Source organism: Prunus mume, linkage group LG2 (genome assembly GCF_029339155.1).
Source record: "Prunus mume cultivar Tortuosa linkage group LG2, ASM2933915v1, whole genome shotgun sequence".
NCBI lineage: Eukaryota > Viridiplantae > Streptophyta > Magnoliopsida > Rosales > Rosaceae > Prunus > Prunus mume.
Genome location: NC_142699.1, coordinates 46,991,399 through 47,008,625, shown reverse-complemented (window position 1 = coordinate 47,008,625; position 17,227 = coordinate 46,991,399). Strand labels below are relative to the sequence as shown.

Here is a 17,227-nt window from a genome sequence, read left to right as displayed (position 1 = left end):
CCAAACAAGATCCAACACTAATGCATAACCAAGGATATATATATATATATATATATATATATATATATATATATAGAGAGAGAGAGAGAGAGAGAGAGAGAGGGGTTGGGGGTGGTATTGGATACAACCGTGTAACTTAAAATGTTGTCAAGCACCTATTAGTAATTGCTTTTGTAACTTAAAATGTTGTCATGATACAATGGTACAAAGGAAGGGAGGATTATTATTGTTTAGAATTGAAATTTGGCGGGCGTAAAAATAGTGGAAGTAGCAACACTATAATTTTTAAAAAAAAAAAACAGTATTTGCCATCAGAATTCAGAACATACGCAAAGAGACAGATAAAACATTCCATAGGAAATCCAAAACCACAACCATAACATTCGGAGAATAACAACGTTATGAGAAACGGTGCTTAAATCCATCTTTCAGTACTCAAACATCAAAGAGTCACCATCACTTCATACAATAAGAGTTGGCTGCCAGCCATAGGCATTAATATAAGGAACAAATCGTGTTGCAAAACCAGTTTCACTCCTCCAGTGCTCAACCAGTTCTCATGATGATATGAACTCCGCTATCTGTATCCACAATGTCGCTTATCTCCCCAACCTTGAGAGCAAATGTTGCTTCTTCAAACGGCTTCTGCATCTGGCCCTTGCCAAAAGGACCTGCAGCAATAGTTTGACATGCACCTCAGCAATAATTTAAATCTTATTTGAGGAATAAGATCATGGTTTATAGGCCTTCTGTAGGGCCTATTCTCTTTACAGCAAGATAATTTACATGACTAGCAACGATAGATGAGAAGGAAAATATCACAGGTAAAACTCATCAACATGTTACTTAACAATAGTTAGACAATATGTACGTAATAACACAAAGAAATTTTCACTTTTAATCCATAACTAATCAAGTGGAAGTCATTCTTTTGCAAAGTTGGGTAATTCCAACGACTTGCACAGATTTTTTGTGTGAAAGGCACAAGGATTTTGGTGGAGGGAAAAAGGGAGGGGTGCTGCGGAACTGGGAGGTGATGGCTGCTTTTGGGGTGTTGTACTTGGAAGAATTAAAAAAAAAATTGAAGACTATAAAAGGTAGAGAGAAATTTTTTACGGGATAAACTGATAATGTAATATTTTAAATGTTACTTTGGGCATTGGCCTATTTGGAGCTTTGGTCCATCTTTGGCAATCTTGGGATTTGGAAAGCTGTTCTTACCAAGATTTTTCACCGTTGATAGCTAAAGATTTATTGCATTAAAGCATCTCCAGCAGACTCTCTAGCTACTTTGGCTAAAAAGACGGAAAATCCTCCTTCCAACAGACTCCCTACTTGGCTCTCTATTTTGGAGAACCAACTTTGGGCTCTCTACATCTAGCAAGGAGGAGAGAGAATTTAGCTAAGAGGAGAGAAAAAAGGGGGAGAGAGATAGAGACATTTGGGAGGTTAGTGGGCTTGGGTTTCTACTTTCCTTTTTAATATATTTGATTTGCAAGAGAAAGAGGGAGAAAGAAAGATAAAATAATAATAAAAATTCTCAGATTAGCCAAAATAGAGAACATTGCTTGAGGAAACACCTTTTAAGTGGTTTGCTATAATAGCTTTCTAACTATTTTAGCTAGAATTTGGCTAAAATTTGGAGACTCTCCTGGAGATGCTTAGCTGTTTAGTTTGTAGTGGACACCTTGTCCACAAGAAATGTAATTATTTTGGTCCACCAAACTATGTTTCCTCTCAAAATAATAAAATCAAAAGCTCATATTTCAGATACTATACTGCAGTCTGTAACTAAGCAGTTTTGTGCACGTTTTCTGTTTGGATTTCCCACATTTTAATGCCTTTAATGGGATAATTTATAATGACAAAACACAATTGTAAACCTAAACCATAATTTTGAACTTTGTGAAAGTTAGGTGCTAACCGAGATCACCGCCGCGTTTGGCAGAGCTACAGTCAGAGTAGCGAGAGGCGAGGTCATCAAACTTGGCCTTGCCAGAAATGATGTCATCATGGAGGCCCTTCAGTTGAGAGACTGCGGAGTCTCGGGTGGTGTTCTTGATGATGGCACCTTCTGGATCCTTCCATGAGGCCTTTCTTCTGGAACCTTGGTGCTTGATCAGTATGTGGGATGCCCTCACCTGATTCCCCACCGACGAGGACATTTTCGTCTTTTTGCTCTTGTTGGTGGCTTGACTTTTCTCTTTGTCCTTGTTCGTGCGATCTGCCGCCCAGATAGAAGAAGCTGCTTTCTTTCGCTTACGATCGGACGAATCTATCTTTGCAGCTCAGACACAGAGCTTCGGTAATGCTTGCTTGTCTGTATTCTGCAGAATGACATTTTAGCGGGAAGTATTAGTTTCTTATAATATTTCGAATAAACTTTCATTTTCTCATGGATATTAAACTAAATTGAAAGCATACAATATACATAGAAGGGTTTAATATAGTCATTTCCCCACAAAAATTCAAATTGGTAGCAATCAGAGCTCAGATACTAGTACCCAAATTATGTTTAATTCTCTGTAGTGTACAAAAACATTTTACCTGTAATGATTTTCACTTGGCCCCCATAAAAATTAATTGATAGATATCAAGAAAACAAAAACAATGCTGCAATCTATCCTTAACCCTCCCCTTTAATTTAACATCATCCCATGAATACAAACACAAAATGAAAAGATATATTGAGAGGCTCAATAAAATTCAATTTCCACCAAAACTATTAAAGTTGATAGTTGTCAGAGCTCAGACACCAAATTAAAGATAACGTTCTCTTCTCTGTAGTGTACAAAGACACTTTGCTTGGTATAATTTTCATCTTCCAACCAATAGATATCAAGAAAAAAAAAAAACAATGTTGTAATTTATCCTTAACCCTCCCATTTAAAAAGGAGATTACCATAGTTTTGTCATTGTTCCTCACTTTTATGTTAACAGTATAAAGCCTCACTCATACAATACAAGATAAGATTTAAACCTCTCAATACTAAAGCTACTAATCAAAACAAAAAATTTTAACGAAAAAAAAATGTTTAAACTAAAACACTGATCAGCAACTTCACCAATTTTAGGACGTTTCCATTCATAATTCAAAATTATTATAATAATAAAAATTAAAAAAAAATAAAAAGCTTCAAAATCTATTGGATTACAACAAAATCTCCTAATATGGGCAACAAAAATACCAGCATACAATTAATTTATAACAAAAAAAGAAAATATTAAAGCTATTATGCTTTATACCCAGCCACCAAATCACCAGTAATTGCACAAAGTTAGGAAATTTCATGAATCGGAAAACTAGAAGAACAAAAAGTCATGAAATCTGAAGCTTGCCTGCACACCTGCAACAAAGCAATCCAACGGCGGCTGAAGAGTGGAAGATCGGAGATATGAGCGAAGGATTGGGCTATCAGGTAGGTAGTAGATGACGACTCGAAGAGATCGAGCTTTTCGATAGAACCTTCAATGGCGGGTGAAAAGGATGAGATGAGATGTGCGACTGAAAGCAATGGGTGTGTGCAAGTGCGACTTTGAGCGAGGCAGTGTCAAGGGTTTACCTTTTTAATTTATTTTTATTTTTTATTTATTCTCTCGTGCTGACTCGCCGACTTGGGTGTTTTTTGGTTTTGGTTGTTGTTCGTCCACATGTCTTCTGACACGTGTGCCCTACCTTACCTTTCGATTGACCAAAATTACCATGACAAATTCTACCTCACTTGGGAAAATGCGTACTCCTTACCTCGAGTTTAATACGTATGTAATATACAATTTTATTTTTTTATTTTTAATGAATTATTATTTTTTGCATACCTGCTATATCAAGAATGAGGAATGTGTTCTTCCAATAAAGGAGGTAAGAGTATCCACAATCATGTTTTCTATTTTTTAGTTAAATTTTAGCTAAAAATATATAAAAATTATTTTAAGAGCTCTCTATAAAATTTAAACTTCAATCGTGCTCTCTAGTTTAGGGAGTCATAAATGCTATAACTTTTTCTAATCGGTCTATCTCTATTAAAAATAAAATAAAAAATAGTTAGCATTAAATAAATGTTTGAAATACTCATTAAATGAAGCAGCATTAAATTATATGGAGCCACTAAAAGTCCTTTCTCTCTCCTCAAATTTAGGAGCTCCTAGAGGTCTCTCTATTTTAGGAGGTAGATAGGGAGCATGGTTGAAGTTATATTTTTACAATTCCTCCTTAAAATTTATCTGAGAAGGTGGTTTAAGGAACTCATTGTGGATGCTCTAAGTAATGTCCTTTTATAAGTGCACTTATGATCATGTGTTTTAATAACACTTATGAAAAATTTAAAACTAAAGATTTCAAATATATATATATATATATATATATATAATAGGCTTATTTTTTGATATACCCCCTAAAACTCATTTTGTCTCACTTTATCCCATTTTTCATACATATTTGTCTTATTTTACCCCATTTTCACAAAAGATAAATTGAAAATAAAAAAATTTAATTTTAAAACTTAAAATCCATATAAAAATTATAAAGAAATTAAAAAAAAAAAAACTACATCCCTACACCCGCCCCTCCCCTCTCTCTCCATCTCCTCCTCTTCTCTCTCTCTCTCTCTCTCTCTCTCTATATATATATATATATATATATATTGTTGTAAAGAACGTGGTAGAGCCCACATAAAGAAAGGAAGAAAAGAATGAAGCAATTTGTCTGCCATCTTCCCTTGTAACCAACTGAACATCACGGGTTCTTCAGCCTATTTAAAGGCTTCATCTCTTCATTGCTAGATAAAGAGAAGAAACGAGAAGTGATAACACACTCAATTGAGAGAAGAAAAGAGAGTGATAAATGTGAGAGTTAGTGAGTTCTATTTGAGAGGAAATTTTGTTAGTGTAAAAATCACAAGAGCAAATACAATCCTACTCCCAATATTCAGTGGTGCTTTTCATACTCTGATTATATTTATAACATATATATTTTAATATTTAATAATGTTTTAATATTATTTAATCTTAATATTGATGGTGCTCACAAAGGCTGCTTTGGCAAAGCAAGTAGTGGTGGTGTGTTTCGCGATTATCAGGGCCATGTTCTTAGGGCATTTTCAGTGAAGTTTTAGCAGTCATTAAGGCCATTGAGCTTTCTTGGCTCCATGCTTGGCATAATTTTTGGATTGAAACTGATTCGTTGTTAGTTACTAAATTCCTTCACTCTCCACATTTGGTCCCTTGGCTTCTACGAGTTGATTAGCAAAATTGCATGCATCGTCTCCAACACATGTCATTTAAGATCTCTCATATCTTTCGTGGGGGTAATCATGCTGCTGATGCTTTGGCAAATCATGCTATTGATGCTTTGGCAAATCATGGTGCTTTGGGTTCTGGTTTAATTTGCTGGAATACGCCTTCTTTTATTTTGCTTTTTTGTCAGCGGGACTGGCTGGGCATGCCTAATTACCAATTCTCCTAGTTTCTTTTGTTTACTTTTTCAGAGTTTTGGTCACTTATGTCAGCATGTTGTTGTGCATTTTTGTCATTGTCATTCTCTTTTGCAAGGTTTGGTTTGGTCCCCCCTACTGTTCTTGTATCTCTTTTTTGTTTCTTATTAATAAATTATGATCAAGGGGATAGGCGGGGGCTTCTAGAGTGTTGGTCCTCTTTTTGACGGTGGTGGATGTTTGTGCATCCGATGACTGATACTGAGGAGCTAATCTCGCATAATCATTTGGTTTATTTTTTAAAAAATGTTTTAATATTTAATATGATTTAAAATTTTGAAATTTAAATTTAAATTTTTAATTAATATTTTGTGAAAATGGGGTAAAGTGAGACAAGTATGTGTGAAAATGGGGTAAAATGAGACAAAATGAGTTTCATGAGGCAAAGTGAGATTCAAACACACTTTCAGGAATATATCACAAAAATAAGCCTATATAATATAATAAGCGTAAAATAGAAAAATAATATCACTAAAAATGGTTAAAATGCAAAAGAAAAATAGGATAACTATTACAAATTGCAGACCAAAAACATCTTCCTTTCCCATGAGATAGCTGGAGCCTAGAACTCTTTAGGCCCCCTTTGGTTCACGGAATGAATTTGAGGGGAAATCATTTCCCATGTTATTTCCCAAGTGATGGGAAATGGAAGATTTATTTCCCACATTTGGTAATGTTGGGAAAGTAATCGGGAGATATCACTTTATTTCATTTCCCATGTTTGTTTTGAGTAGGAATGGAAAACAAAGTTTGTACAAATTTTCAATTATACCCATATTAAATTAAATAAAAAAAAGAATGCATTTAATAATATATTGTAATTCTAAATTATTAAGGGGGACAAAATGGTCATGAAAAATGAGTATTTAATGTTAGTTCATTTCCCCAAACTTTCCATGATGAGGGAAAACAAAAACCAAGTTAGGAGGATGGTTTCATCTTCCCCCCTACTTTCTCATGGGCCATGCAATGATTTCCCATTCCTGGTCTTACCAAACATAGGAAAGTAATTGATTTCCCATTCTCAAATCTCATTTCCCATAAACCAAACGGAGCCTTAAAGTTTTCTTTCGACTTCAATTATTATTATTTTCTTAAAGCCTTGAAGACGTCCATAGATTACCAAAGGGTCGAAATCATCACAATTTGGACACAAGATTATAATAAAGGTATACAAATTTTAAATTTTTTTCCTTGATGAATTAATCTAATTCAGTTGCTTGATGAATTAGTGCACTAACAAAATTCCATGACCTTGTTGTGAGAATATAAAATCAATCATCATATATGTTAAATATTGAACCTACATCTTTAATAAAAAGGTGTAACTAATTTTACAGATAAATAGATAGATAATAAAAATAAATAAAAATCCATGACCAAGCTGTAACAATTTTTTTTAATAGATAAACAGATGGCAAAAATCAAATTGGAGGTAGCTCATCTTCTTCATCAGGGTCTTATAGTTTGTGCAAGCTTTGAAATCCTTTGACTTTTGATATCATACACCCCGAAATCTTGAAATGAAGCACGTCTTCCTTCATAATCACAATCATGGTAGAAGTATATGCAATTCGACTCATATTCTAAAACATTTGAAGTCGCGATAGATATTGAAGAATTATCACCCACAAACAAAGCAACATCACCTAAGTCGTTTTTCTCAATCCACTCATGCTTATCAAAATTCAATTCGAAAACTCTAAATCTCTTTGTCACACACCCACAAATTTCATAATTCATATAACGACGAACCAACAACAATTGTTTTTCATTTGAACCCACAAGATATATCTTCATAAATTCTTTAGTTTTATAGCCTTGTGCAATCGTTTTTAGATATGAGCTGCATTGGTTAGTATATTCAAAAGCAAAAAGTAGGCTCCAACTGTGTGTAACAGCATACATTTTATCTTTAATTTGAGCAACATCTTCAAAAAATTTGAATCTCCCATCACCACTACTATCAATATAAGTCAATTCTTTATCTCTAAGTCTAGTAAAAGCCAATTGACAAGAAGGCTGATATATTACCATAACAATATTAATGCAGTCATTTGCATTAATATTGGATCGGCCGAAATTGTCGCCTTGTAGACAAAATAATTAGCCCACCACTATTTGTTGCGTGGAGGATTTTAGCAGAGGAAGACTAATGACTGAATTTTCTCACCCTCTTCTTAATGGATTTTTTAGGGTTAGTACAAAAATTTTATCCATTGCCATTTACCATCCTTTTGGAATGCACAAAATCGCTTCTTCTCGAGTTGTAATTGCAATTTAAGAATCATATCATTCATGACATCATATAAATTCCAAGTATCTATGTGTTTATTGGAAATTAAGAGCGCTGGAGTTGTCACCTTAGCATGGTAGTTTTATTCATCCTTTGCTACCTATGAGAACACATATTTTGGCAACCAATAGATGGGTGACACGTGAAAAAGGAATATTTCTTAGGACAACTGATTACCTTAATTAAATCCTATTTAATTAGGGAAATTATCTTTGATTTAAGATGAGAATATCAACCCAAATCAAGGATGAGATTTCCATAAATTCTCCTTGATTAATTCCAATCTCTTATTTATTGGTAAGAATAATCCTAACCAAATAAGGATTATTCTTCAAACCCTATCACCAAGGAGCCTATAAATACATGGCTACACAAGACATTCAAGGTAACTTTTTCTCACTCGAAAAACCCTTTTCTTGCCGCCACTCTCTCTCCCCTCTCTCCCACACTTCTAAGTGCCACCACACACAGCTCGGCCACCCGGCTCTCCTTGTGGGAGAAAACTCCATTCACTTTACCTATTGTCGTATCTTTATCAAGATCCAATCGAACTAACTTAGGCATCGCATGGCCTTTGGCGTCCCTCCGGGTGTGGTCTATTACTCCTATTTATTTCTTAGGGATCGAGGAAGAGAAAGAAGGAAAATCGAGGATCTAGGAATCAACCCACGAATATTTCCTATGCGGAATTTTGCTCAAACATATTTGGTGCATTCATTGAGATATTCGAGATATACTCAATGTGATGCTTTCTAATCCAAATTAAGGGAAATCCCCCCTCATCAATTGATTCAGCCATCGATCCAATGCCCTCAAGTCACCATGGTGAGAGGCCCTACCGCGAGGAACACAACGAGAATAACCACCGCATCACTGGCAAAATTCTCTCAAGCCACGCATGGGCGCTGTGACCCATGTTCCTTTTTTTTCATCATGAAAAATCTATTTTTCTATGGGACCAAAACAACCAGAAAAATTGGAATTTCATATACAAAGTTTTGGGTATTTACCAAAACCCCCACAAGCATGCCTCTATATCATCTCCAAGCAAGTGATACAGAAGAGAAAAAATGGTGCTACAGGAAAAAAAAAAAAAAGAAAAAAAGGAGAATCGTGGAGTTGCTCCTCCCCCAGCTCCGACATCGAGCCAACTCATAACGTCAGGCCACAAATGATCCTCGAAAGCTCACCCACCAACATGTCGTGTGGGCAGGATCAAGGAGATTTACTCTGAAGAGATATCAAGGAGGTAGACCAAGTGAACTACTAACCATTCACCACTGAAACTGAGCAAGCGGCCCCATCGAAACGATTCTCAATGCCTTCCTTCACACACTTCAAAGTGGATCCCGATCCTGAGAGCCATTTGAAGCACTTCAAAAATGTTATGATTCTCTACAAGGTGTTTGCGATGACCTTACATGGAGCAGCCTATGATTGGTTTCATACCCTACCGTCTAGGTTGATCAGCTGCTTCAAGGAGTTGTCTTTCTTTTTCACCAATGAGTACACTTCCTATCGGACGATTAAGAAACAAGCCGACCACTTGTTCAACTGGCGCAAGGAGCATGATGAGTGCCTTCAAGACTACATCAAAAGATTCAAGGTGGAGAAAGCCAACATTGTGGGATGCGATGATCGAATCGGACCCTCTGCCTTCAAGAAGGGTTTACTAGCTGAGCACTATCGCTCCCAGCCAAACTTTGGTAGAGGTCTTCTCGACTGCGAAACACTACGCACTCTAAGACAACGATCGAATCGCTGCAAATAAGTCTGCTAAGCAAGCCAAACAACCACTCAAGGAGGCAGGACAAAGAGGTAAGCTCAGTAATAGGAACAATGGAAGGAAGCGCAACGCACCATCCCAAGGTGGGGTACCAGCAGATGACGGCTATACAAAGTTCACTATCTCGATACATCAAATCTTGGCCCAATTGAAAGACAAGCCTTGGCTGAGAAGACCACTAGCTTTAAAGGGAGATCCTGATAAGAGGAGTGTCAACAAGTACTGTGCCTTCCATAGAACACATGGGCACGACACATCCAGCTGCCGATCTTGGAAGATGCACCTCGGAGAGCTTGTAAGAGAATGTCACTGCAAAGAGTTCGTGGCAAAGAAGGCCATTCAGCATAACGAGGATCGCGATGCAGCTATGGATTCTCTAAAGAAGGTGTCACGACCGGATTCAAAATAAGGAATATTCCCGAATCATGGTGTGAGTCATACCATAGTCGTAAGAATAAAATCCTACAACCATGATATTGTGAGAAATGGAGTCACAAATAATACAAATTTACTTAACAACACAGAATTATAGTTGGAGTAGCTTGTAGTTAAATACACACTAAGATCATTATCAAACGATTGACTACTTACAAACATTAATTACACAAATCAACAACAAAAACCTAGCAGCTTAGTTGAAACTAGCTTCCTCAAACTTCGTCTTGAATCCTACACAATCTATTAGGGTATGAGCATTCTAATGTCCAGTAGAGTACCGTCAACCCCCTCGAGGTCAGCTATCACAATTAATCAAAGTGTCATGCATCAAACAACGCAAGATATATAAATTATGCAATCAGACCAGATAAATAAATTTGCATATGCGGTGATGCCATGAACTCACTCCCTTCTAATCCCATTAATTCATACCTTAGGGTAACAAGCCTGCATGTCCCATACCACGCATTTTACCACTGTAGCTCCGAATACCCTAAAATATGAACCAGTGCTCATCCGTCCCTTAAACCATTTTATTTTGTTTACGAATTTCTCAATTTTCACGTTTTATTAAAGGCCATGTTCCCATCACCTTAATATATTCAAGCCCTGCTCTCGTCACCTGAATAAATTCCACATTTTTTTTTACTCAGATATATCTAAGACCTTCCCCCACCCCTTAGATATACCTCAAATGACACACACACACACCAACCCAACGTATGACCATAATTATGATGCATATGTAATGCAACTCAAACATTATCAATCTCTGCAAAATAGTAATACAGATAATTAACAAAAATATTTCAAGTTTAATCCCATAAATAATAATATTCATCCAACGTCAAATAATATCTATGGAGCAATATCAATAATACTATTTACCCAACATCATATAATATTCATTAAACAATAATAATCGTATTCACCTAACATCAAATAATATTCACCAAGCAAAACAATTCATATTTATTATACTATATATAAACACCAAGATTAAAAGTGATATAGTCTAATCATTGGGGAATTAGGAAACTCTACCTCGTGTCCCAATTAGCTAAAATGACGAAATTATCCTTCGGAGGTTGTCGGGTTCACTCCCGTTCCTAGATTTGAAAAATATGACATAAATGAGGTTAGAAATTCTTTTTTTTTTTTTATAAATATTTTTTCTCTTAACATGGAGAGTGTGGTACCCTCTCTAAGTTACAACCCTTAAAACAACCCAAAACCTATATCATCGGACCCGGATTGAGAAATTGAATAGGATGGACTAAAAATATGGCGTCGGAGGTTGCAGGAACAGTTGTCATGCCCCGCAACTAGCCGGAGCCTAGACTGGGCTTGTTTTCTACAACTTCCCATGTTTTTTCCAGACTAAAAACCCAAACTTTGTGAGACGTTTTGGCCAACCTAAAGTTAACGAAATTGGGCAAACATGAGTGGTTTTGAAGCTTTTGGTTTTTTACTCCCTCTCCCAGTCCACACCCCTCCTCCCCTTGGGGGGGAGAGAGAGAGGGAGAGAGTATTATTTGAAATTTCTGGTTTTTACTTTTTCAATTTTTATTTATTTTTAATGTACAAAATGACCACTTTGCCCTCATGTTTAATGGCAAATTGGATGAAATGTTGCAGATTTAGACGGCAGGAGGGAAATTGGAGAAAAAAAGAACTTCATATCCTTAATTTTCTATATAAAAAAAAGGATAGGGGGTCAATCAAAAGTTAGGTACAAGTTCATGAAGCAAATCACTAGTATACCCTTTACAAATAAATAAACGAAATATAGTATGAAACATTAGTAAATAAGTATTCTACATATATGAATCCATTTTGAGTCTCTAGTGAAACATTAAAGAACCTACATACAAACTAACGTAACTCATGTTGATGCCCAATACTAAAATTAACAAATACAATGTATCACTTACCTCGTAAGTGATTTTGAACTTCAAAATTTCAACAAATATGACAATGTCGCCCTTTTAGATCTGAACGTCAACCCCAAAAATTTTGACCTTCCTCAACCCCTGTTTCGACCGTGCTCAAGAATTTTAAAACCAAGAGAACATAACCACAAGGGTTGCGGTTACCAGTTTCCAACTCAATGCCACTTTCGACGTTGCTCAAGGATTGATGAATGTTCTAACCAGAAAGACCAAACCACAAAGATGAAAATATAAAATCGATGATTGCTTTGTTTAGCCTAAATGAGCAAGCTAGAAAAATGAGGGCGTTCTTCAGTGTTCTTCCTCAAACAGAATATCAAAGCAGATAAAAAAATTGGCCTCCTAATTGAATAAAGCAAACATTTGTTTTGGAGGGGACGTCTGTTTTGGAGGGAAGAGAGAGAAGAAGGCCTTATTCTAGTACAACAGTTTCACTTACAATTGCTTTTCACGCAGCCATTAGATTAGATCCAACGGTGTTATATAGGTGTTCTTACTAGATAACCGCCCCTAAAAGAATAGGATTACGGGTTTTATCTTTTTCATTCAAGGCCCTAAAGAAAATATTCATAACAATAACCCTAAAATCCTACCCAAATCAAAACTCTCATGTAACAATTGCCTTACCCTTTTAAAATTATACCGTCAGTAGAAAACAAACTCTACTCCAAATCAAAGAAATCAAACGGTAAAAAATAAAAATAAAAACACTTGATAATTTGAATCTTATCTAGTGAAATATACTCTTCTTCCAACTCATTATAGAATAAAATAAATACAAAATTAGTGAAATACCCAATTCTAGACATGAAACTATAAATATACCCTACACTATTTAAAACATATAAACACACCCAAAATATACCCAAAACTGACAGCTGTTATATTTTTTAGTTTAATTACTTAAATGAAATACCTTTATTACCCATTTAGTATTAAATTAGTTTTTTTTGAAATTTGGGCCCTCTCTCTCTCTCTCTCTCTCTCTCTCTCTCTCTTCCCTTCGCAGAAACCAAGCCTAGGCCAACGATCTTGGTGCTCCGTCCACAGCCAGCATGACAGCGATCGGAAAAGGATCGGTCAAGGCCGACGATCAAGTCTGGGCTAAAGCCCAGCCACATCAGCCATTGACGACGCCGCTGCGAACTCAAAAAGGTCTGTGGATTTCAAGTTTTCCGACGTCGTTTCCGGTGACTCCGGCTGTTGTTTCCGTCGATCGAGGTATGAAACTTTATCTAATTTTCGTGCTCAAGCTGTTTATGTATGTGGTTAGGATAGATTTTGGAGTTTTGGAAATTAATCAATACACCCTAGTTTGACCGACGGCTTTGGCAGTGTTCCGGATTACTCCGGCCACTTTTTGGCGGGGTCCAGGACCAAAAATTTCCCCTTGTTAGTATGAATATGTTGGTATAGGTATTGTAAGGACTTTTTTGATTTTATTGTAGTATGATTTGGGTGATTTCATGTTCGATTAATTAAGTTGCTGGTTAAGTTTTCATAATTTTTGCAGTTTTGGAGTTTAAATTTGAAATGTAGATCCAATTCTTCTTGATTTTATATGTTTATTTTTGTTATTGTTGATTTGGAGATAACCTATTGGATTTTCTAATTTCGTTCTAATTTGTATTAGATATTCGTTTGAGTTTTAAATTGTGATTTTAATTTTTTTTGTTTATAATTTGGATTGATTTCAAATTTAGTTTGGTTGTGGATTTGCTTTTTGTGTTTTGGTTTGAGCTGTGTTACAGATTTGTGATATTTGATTCTGTTATCATATTAATTTTGAATCTGAGTATATTCGTGTTTTTTCTGTTTATGCACTATTGGTTTTTGAGTCGACTATAATTTGTTGTTAGGTAGCAGTGTTATTACCTTATATTGGAACTTTACAGACATGCATTAGAAATAGGATTTCATAGGAAACAAGCAGTGTTATTATCTTATACTGGAACTTTACAGTGGTAGACATGCATTAGAAATAGAATTTTATATGAAACTAGCAGTGTTATTATCCTATACTGAAACTTTACAAGGGGTAAACATGCATTAGAAATAGGATTTCAGAGGAATCTAGCAGTGTTATTACCATATATTGAAACTTTACAAAGGGTATACATGCATTAAAAATAGGATTTCAAAGGAATCTAGCAATGTTATTATTGGAACTTTACAGGGGTTAAACATGCATTAGAAATAGGATTTCAGAGGAATCTAGCAGTGTTATTACCCTATAATGGAACTTTACAAGGGGTAGACATGCATTAGAAATAGGATTTCAGAAAAATCTAGTAGTGTTATTAACCTATATTGGAACTTTACAATGGTTAAATGCATTAGAAATAGAATTTCATAGGAAAAAAGAAGTGTTATTACCCTGTACTGGAACTTTTGCATTCAAAATAGGATTTCATTGGAAACAAACAGTGTTATTACCTTATACTGGAACTTTACGGTGGTAAACATGCATTCAAAATAGGATTTTAGAGGAAACAATCAGTGTTATTACCCTATACTGGAACTTTACAGCCATTAATCAACATGAAAGTAAACTAGCAGTATTAAGAATGAGTATATGACTAAATATCTCTTTCTTTTTTGAGTTGCTGAAAACTGACTATTTTATAGTCATATGCAGTTAGTCCAATAGTGAAAATCCAATATAGTTTCAAAATTTTGTCTTGAATTCGAATATAAAATACTGTTATTACCATAGACTGGAACTTTACAGCAATTAATCAACATTACAATAAAGGTTTGGTTTTTAAATGTCTTACCTTTGAAGCCTTTTCTTGTTGAAATTGTTCTCTGAAATTTTATCTTTGTTTTGCAGGTGGAGGTTAGTGTGTGGTGTTGGTTTTTGAAAGTAGATCAAGCTTGGTGGTTGTTATGGAGTTTCAGTTTGCATAAATGATGAAGACGGTGAAATGAAGAGATGTTTTGTTGAGATGGTTTAATGAAGATGCGTGCTTGAAGTTACTATTTTCGAGACAGTTTTGTGTTGTAATAAAATGTTTTGGACTTTTTGTAACAAAAATAATAATAAAAAAATTTGGGCTTTTTTATAAAATTGGATTGGGCTTGTTTTGGGTGTTTTTTGAGTTTTTTTTTCAGTGGCAGTCCTGTAATTTATAGGAACTTCAACACCAATTTCTTATATAATAAATGGATTTTGGGTGTATTTCTAAAGTGCATTCCATGTGGGGTTTTTTTTATAATTTCAGCTCCTATTTTGGGTGTTTTAGTGAAACTCCCTAAAATAAAATCTTGAAGCGTTTGTTGTATGTCTGATATATTCAACTTTTCCCCTCCCTCTTTCTCCTCCCTTCTCTGATCTCATTCATACCAATCTTTGAAACAAGTCTTCGTTTTCTATATTACCCCATCGATATGAAGGGGTAGATAAGAAGAAAAAGAAAAAAACGACTACTTATGCCGGTGGCCAATCTCATCCTTATCAATTAGTAATGGGGAAGTAGACCAAAATAAGCTCGTTTTTCAATTATGAAGTTTTGTAGTTAATGGGGCAAGTTGTTTGATAAAATGACTCAAAGAATACTAAGGCAGGGCAAGGGGGGCAACCAGCTCTACTCCTTATGTTATTCGTCTTGTTCTCTAAACTCACTTTTTTTATTTTCTCTGTGTCAATTTAGGAACTAGGATGTGTAGAGTTTGTATTCCTAATTTTTGTTTGCATGGATATATTTATATATTTATATTTTTCATTTTACATTTAAGAATTGATTGATCTTCACTATTAGGTTTCTCAGCTTTCCAATGTGAATTTCTTCACATTGTCACATGATGCATCTACAAAATTATATTGGGTCAAGTAAGAATCATTTAAAATTAATTGCTACAAACTCATCACATATGCAAAAGGTTATTGGGTAGCATAAAAGAGTGCTTGTTAGTTTTTTTCTTCTTTAGGATCGCCCTTTCCAAGAAAAAAAATATATTTTTTCATTGGCCTTCGTCAATAACCATGGATGAGATCATAGACAGAGGGAGGGAAGGAGAACAAAGATGGAAGGCAAAAGTAGGGAGAAAAGAAAGATTAGAGGAGGGAGGAGAGAGGGTAAGAGGAACACGGTGAAAGATTATTATTATGTTATTATTAAAAGATCTAAATCAATAAAACACATAAACGCAAAGTTTAGTTGCTATGACATGAATACATCAGTTGTCAAATAATACGGTTAATTTAGTGTGTCCAAATAGCATTATTGTTATTCAAACTTGTGTTGTGAGTGTTTGACCAGTGATACTCGATTTGTCTATGTGTTGAATTGTTATTTGTTTGGGTTGAGTTGAGAAACAAAAAGGAAAAGGCCAAGAAAAAGAAAAAGAAAGGGTCTCGAATTAATATTTCAATTGGGCTCAAAACCCAAGATAATATACATTTTGGGCCATTCTCCAATAAGTATTTAAGTTAAGGATTAGTTACATACTTCTAATCCCGAGCATTGGATTGCATTTAACTGCCAAAATTAAAAGTATGTAACCAATCCTTAACATAAAATATTTATTGAAGAATCTCTCATATATTTTAGTCCAAATTTTGTGAGAGGGATCATGAAAAACCTACTCCAACTGGTACCAATTTGAAAGGTATGTCATGAAGAACCTCCACAACTTGTGGGCTTGCTCTATAAAACCCGTCATTCACAACTTGTTTCCCAATTGTGCGTGTTTGCATTTTGTTCCAAGTCTTTCTCCTCTCTCCAATTCCTTTTCTTGTTGGTTTTTGATTTCAACATTCATCTCATTTGACTTGTTTCTCAATTGTGCGTGTTGGAATTTGTTCCAAGTCTTTCTCCTCTATCCAATTCCTTTTATTGTTTGGTTTTTGTTTTCACCATTCATATCATTTGTGCAATGGCTTACAGTTGCGATTTGTGTAATGAGACTTTCTTTGAACACAGTGAAATGATTGACCACAAAAACAGGGTAAGTCTTGAAGAAACACTTCCGTGATGTTCATAAAAATACACAAAATGTGTGGAGAGAGAATGTGCAAAAATCCTATATACCCCAAACATGAGTCACATGTGAGTACGGGGAGACTTTGCGATTCAAATCTCTGAACCAAATAAAAAGAAAAAGTATGAACAATGCTCCAAATACTGACTAAACACACTTTAGTTGGACGAGACATGTTCGAACGGATCAATCTTGAACTGAAATAATTGCACTCCATATTCCTAATCCTCACCTCAAAAGAACACTGTCAATCCTTCTCAGAACCAAAAAACCTGTCCCATCA

At 35.2% G+C, this 17,227-nt stretch overlaps 2 protein-coding genes across 3 annotated transcripts; one reads left to right on the top strand and one right to left on the bottom strand.

Moving 5' to 3' along the window:
- Positions 1-259: 259 nt before the first annotated feature.
- On the bottom strand, positions 260-3,549 carry LOC103322323 (peptidyl-prolyl cis-trans isomerase Pin1). Of its 2 annotated transcripts, none has more exons than XM_008224228.3 (3): positions 3,340-3,549; positions 1,925-2,327; positions 260-671 (listed from the first exon to the last, which is right to left on the bottom strand). In XM_008224228.3, exons 2-3 carry the CDS (start codon positions 2,163-2,165, stop codon positions 547-549), a joined length of 366 nt encoding a protein of 121 aa, XP_008222450.1. In that variant the 5' UTR covers positions 2,166-2,327; positions 3,340-3,549; the 3' UTR covers positions 260-546. The 2 variants fall into 2 exon arrangements, with proteins under 2 accessions (XP_008222450.1, XP_008222451.1); XM_008224229.3 differs by having other exon boundaries at positions 3,348-3,539.
- A 5,554-nt stretch (positions 3,550-9,103) lies between these two features.
- LOC148920576 (uncharacterized) lies at positions 9,104-9,980 on the top strand. Its single transcript, XM_089044669.1, has 2 exons — positions 9,104-9,497; positions 9,727-9,980. The coding sequence occupies exons 1-2, from the start codon at positions 9,104-9,106 to the stop codon at positions 9,978-9,980; spliced, it is 648 nt and encodes a 215-aa protein (XP_088900795.1).
- The last annotated feature ends 7,247 nt before the right edge of the window (positions 9,981-17,227 follow it).

Bases quoted from the DNA above. Each gene is read 5' to 3' on its own strand.
- LOC103322323 (XM_008224228.3), bottom strand. From the start codon at position 2,165: ATGTCCTCGTCGGTGGGGAATCAGGTGAGGGCATCCCACATACTGATC. The intron at 672-1,924 runs GTTAGCACCTAA...CTATTGCTGCAG, and splicing joins CAAACGCGGCGGTGATCTCG to GTCCTTTTGGCAAGGGCCAG.
- LOC148920576 (XM_089044669.1), top strand. From the start codon at position 9,104: ATGCCTTCCTTCACACACTTCAAAGTGGATCCCGATCCTGAGAGCCAT. The intron at 9,498-9,726 runs GTCTTCTCGACT...CCCAATTGAAAG, and splicing joins CCAGCCAAACTTTGGTAGAG to ACAAGCCTTGGCTGAGAAGA.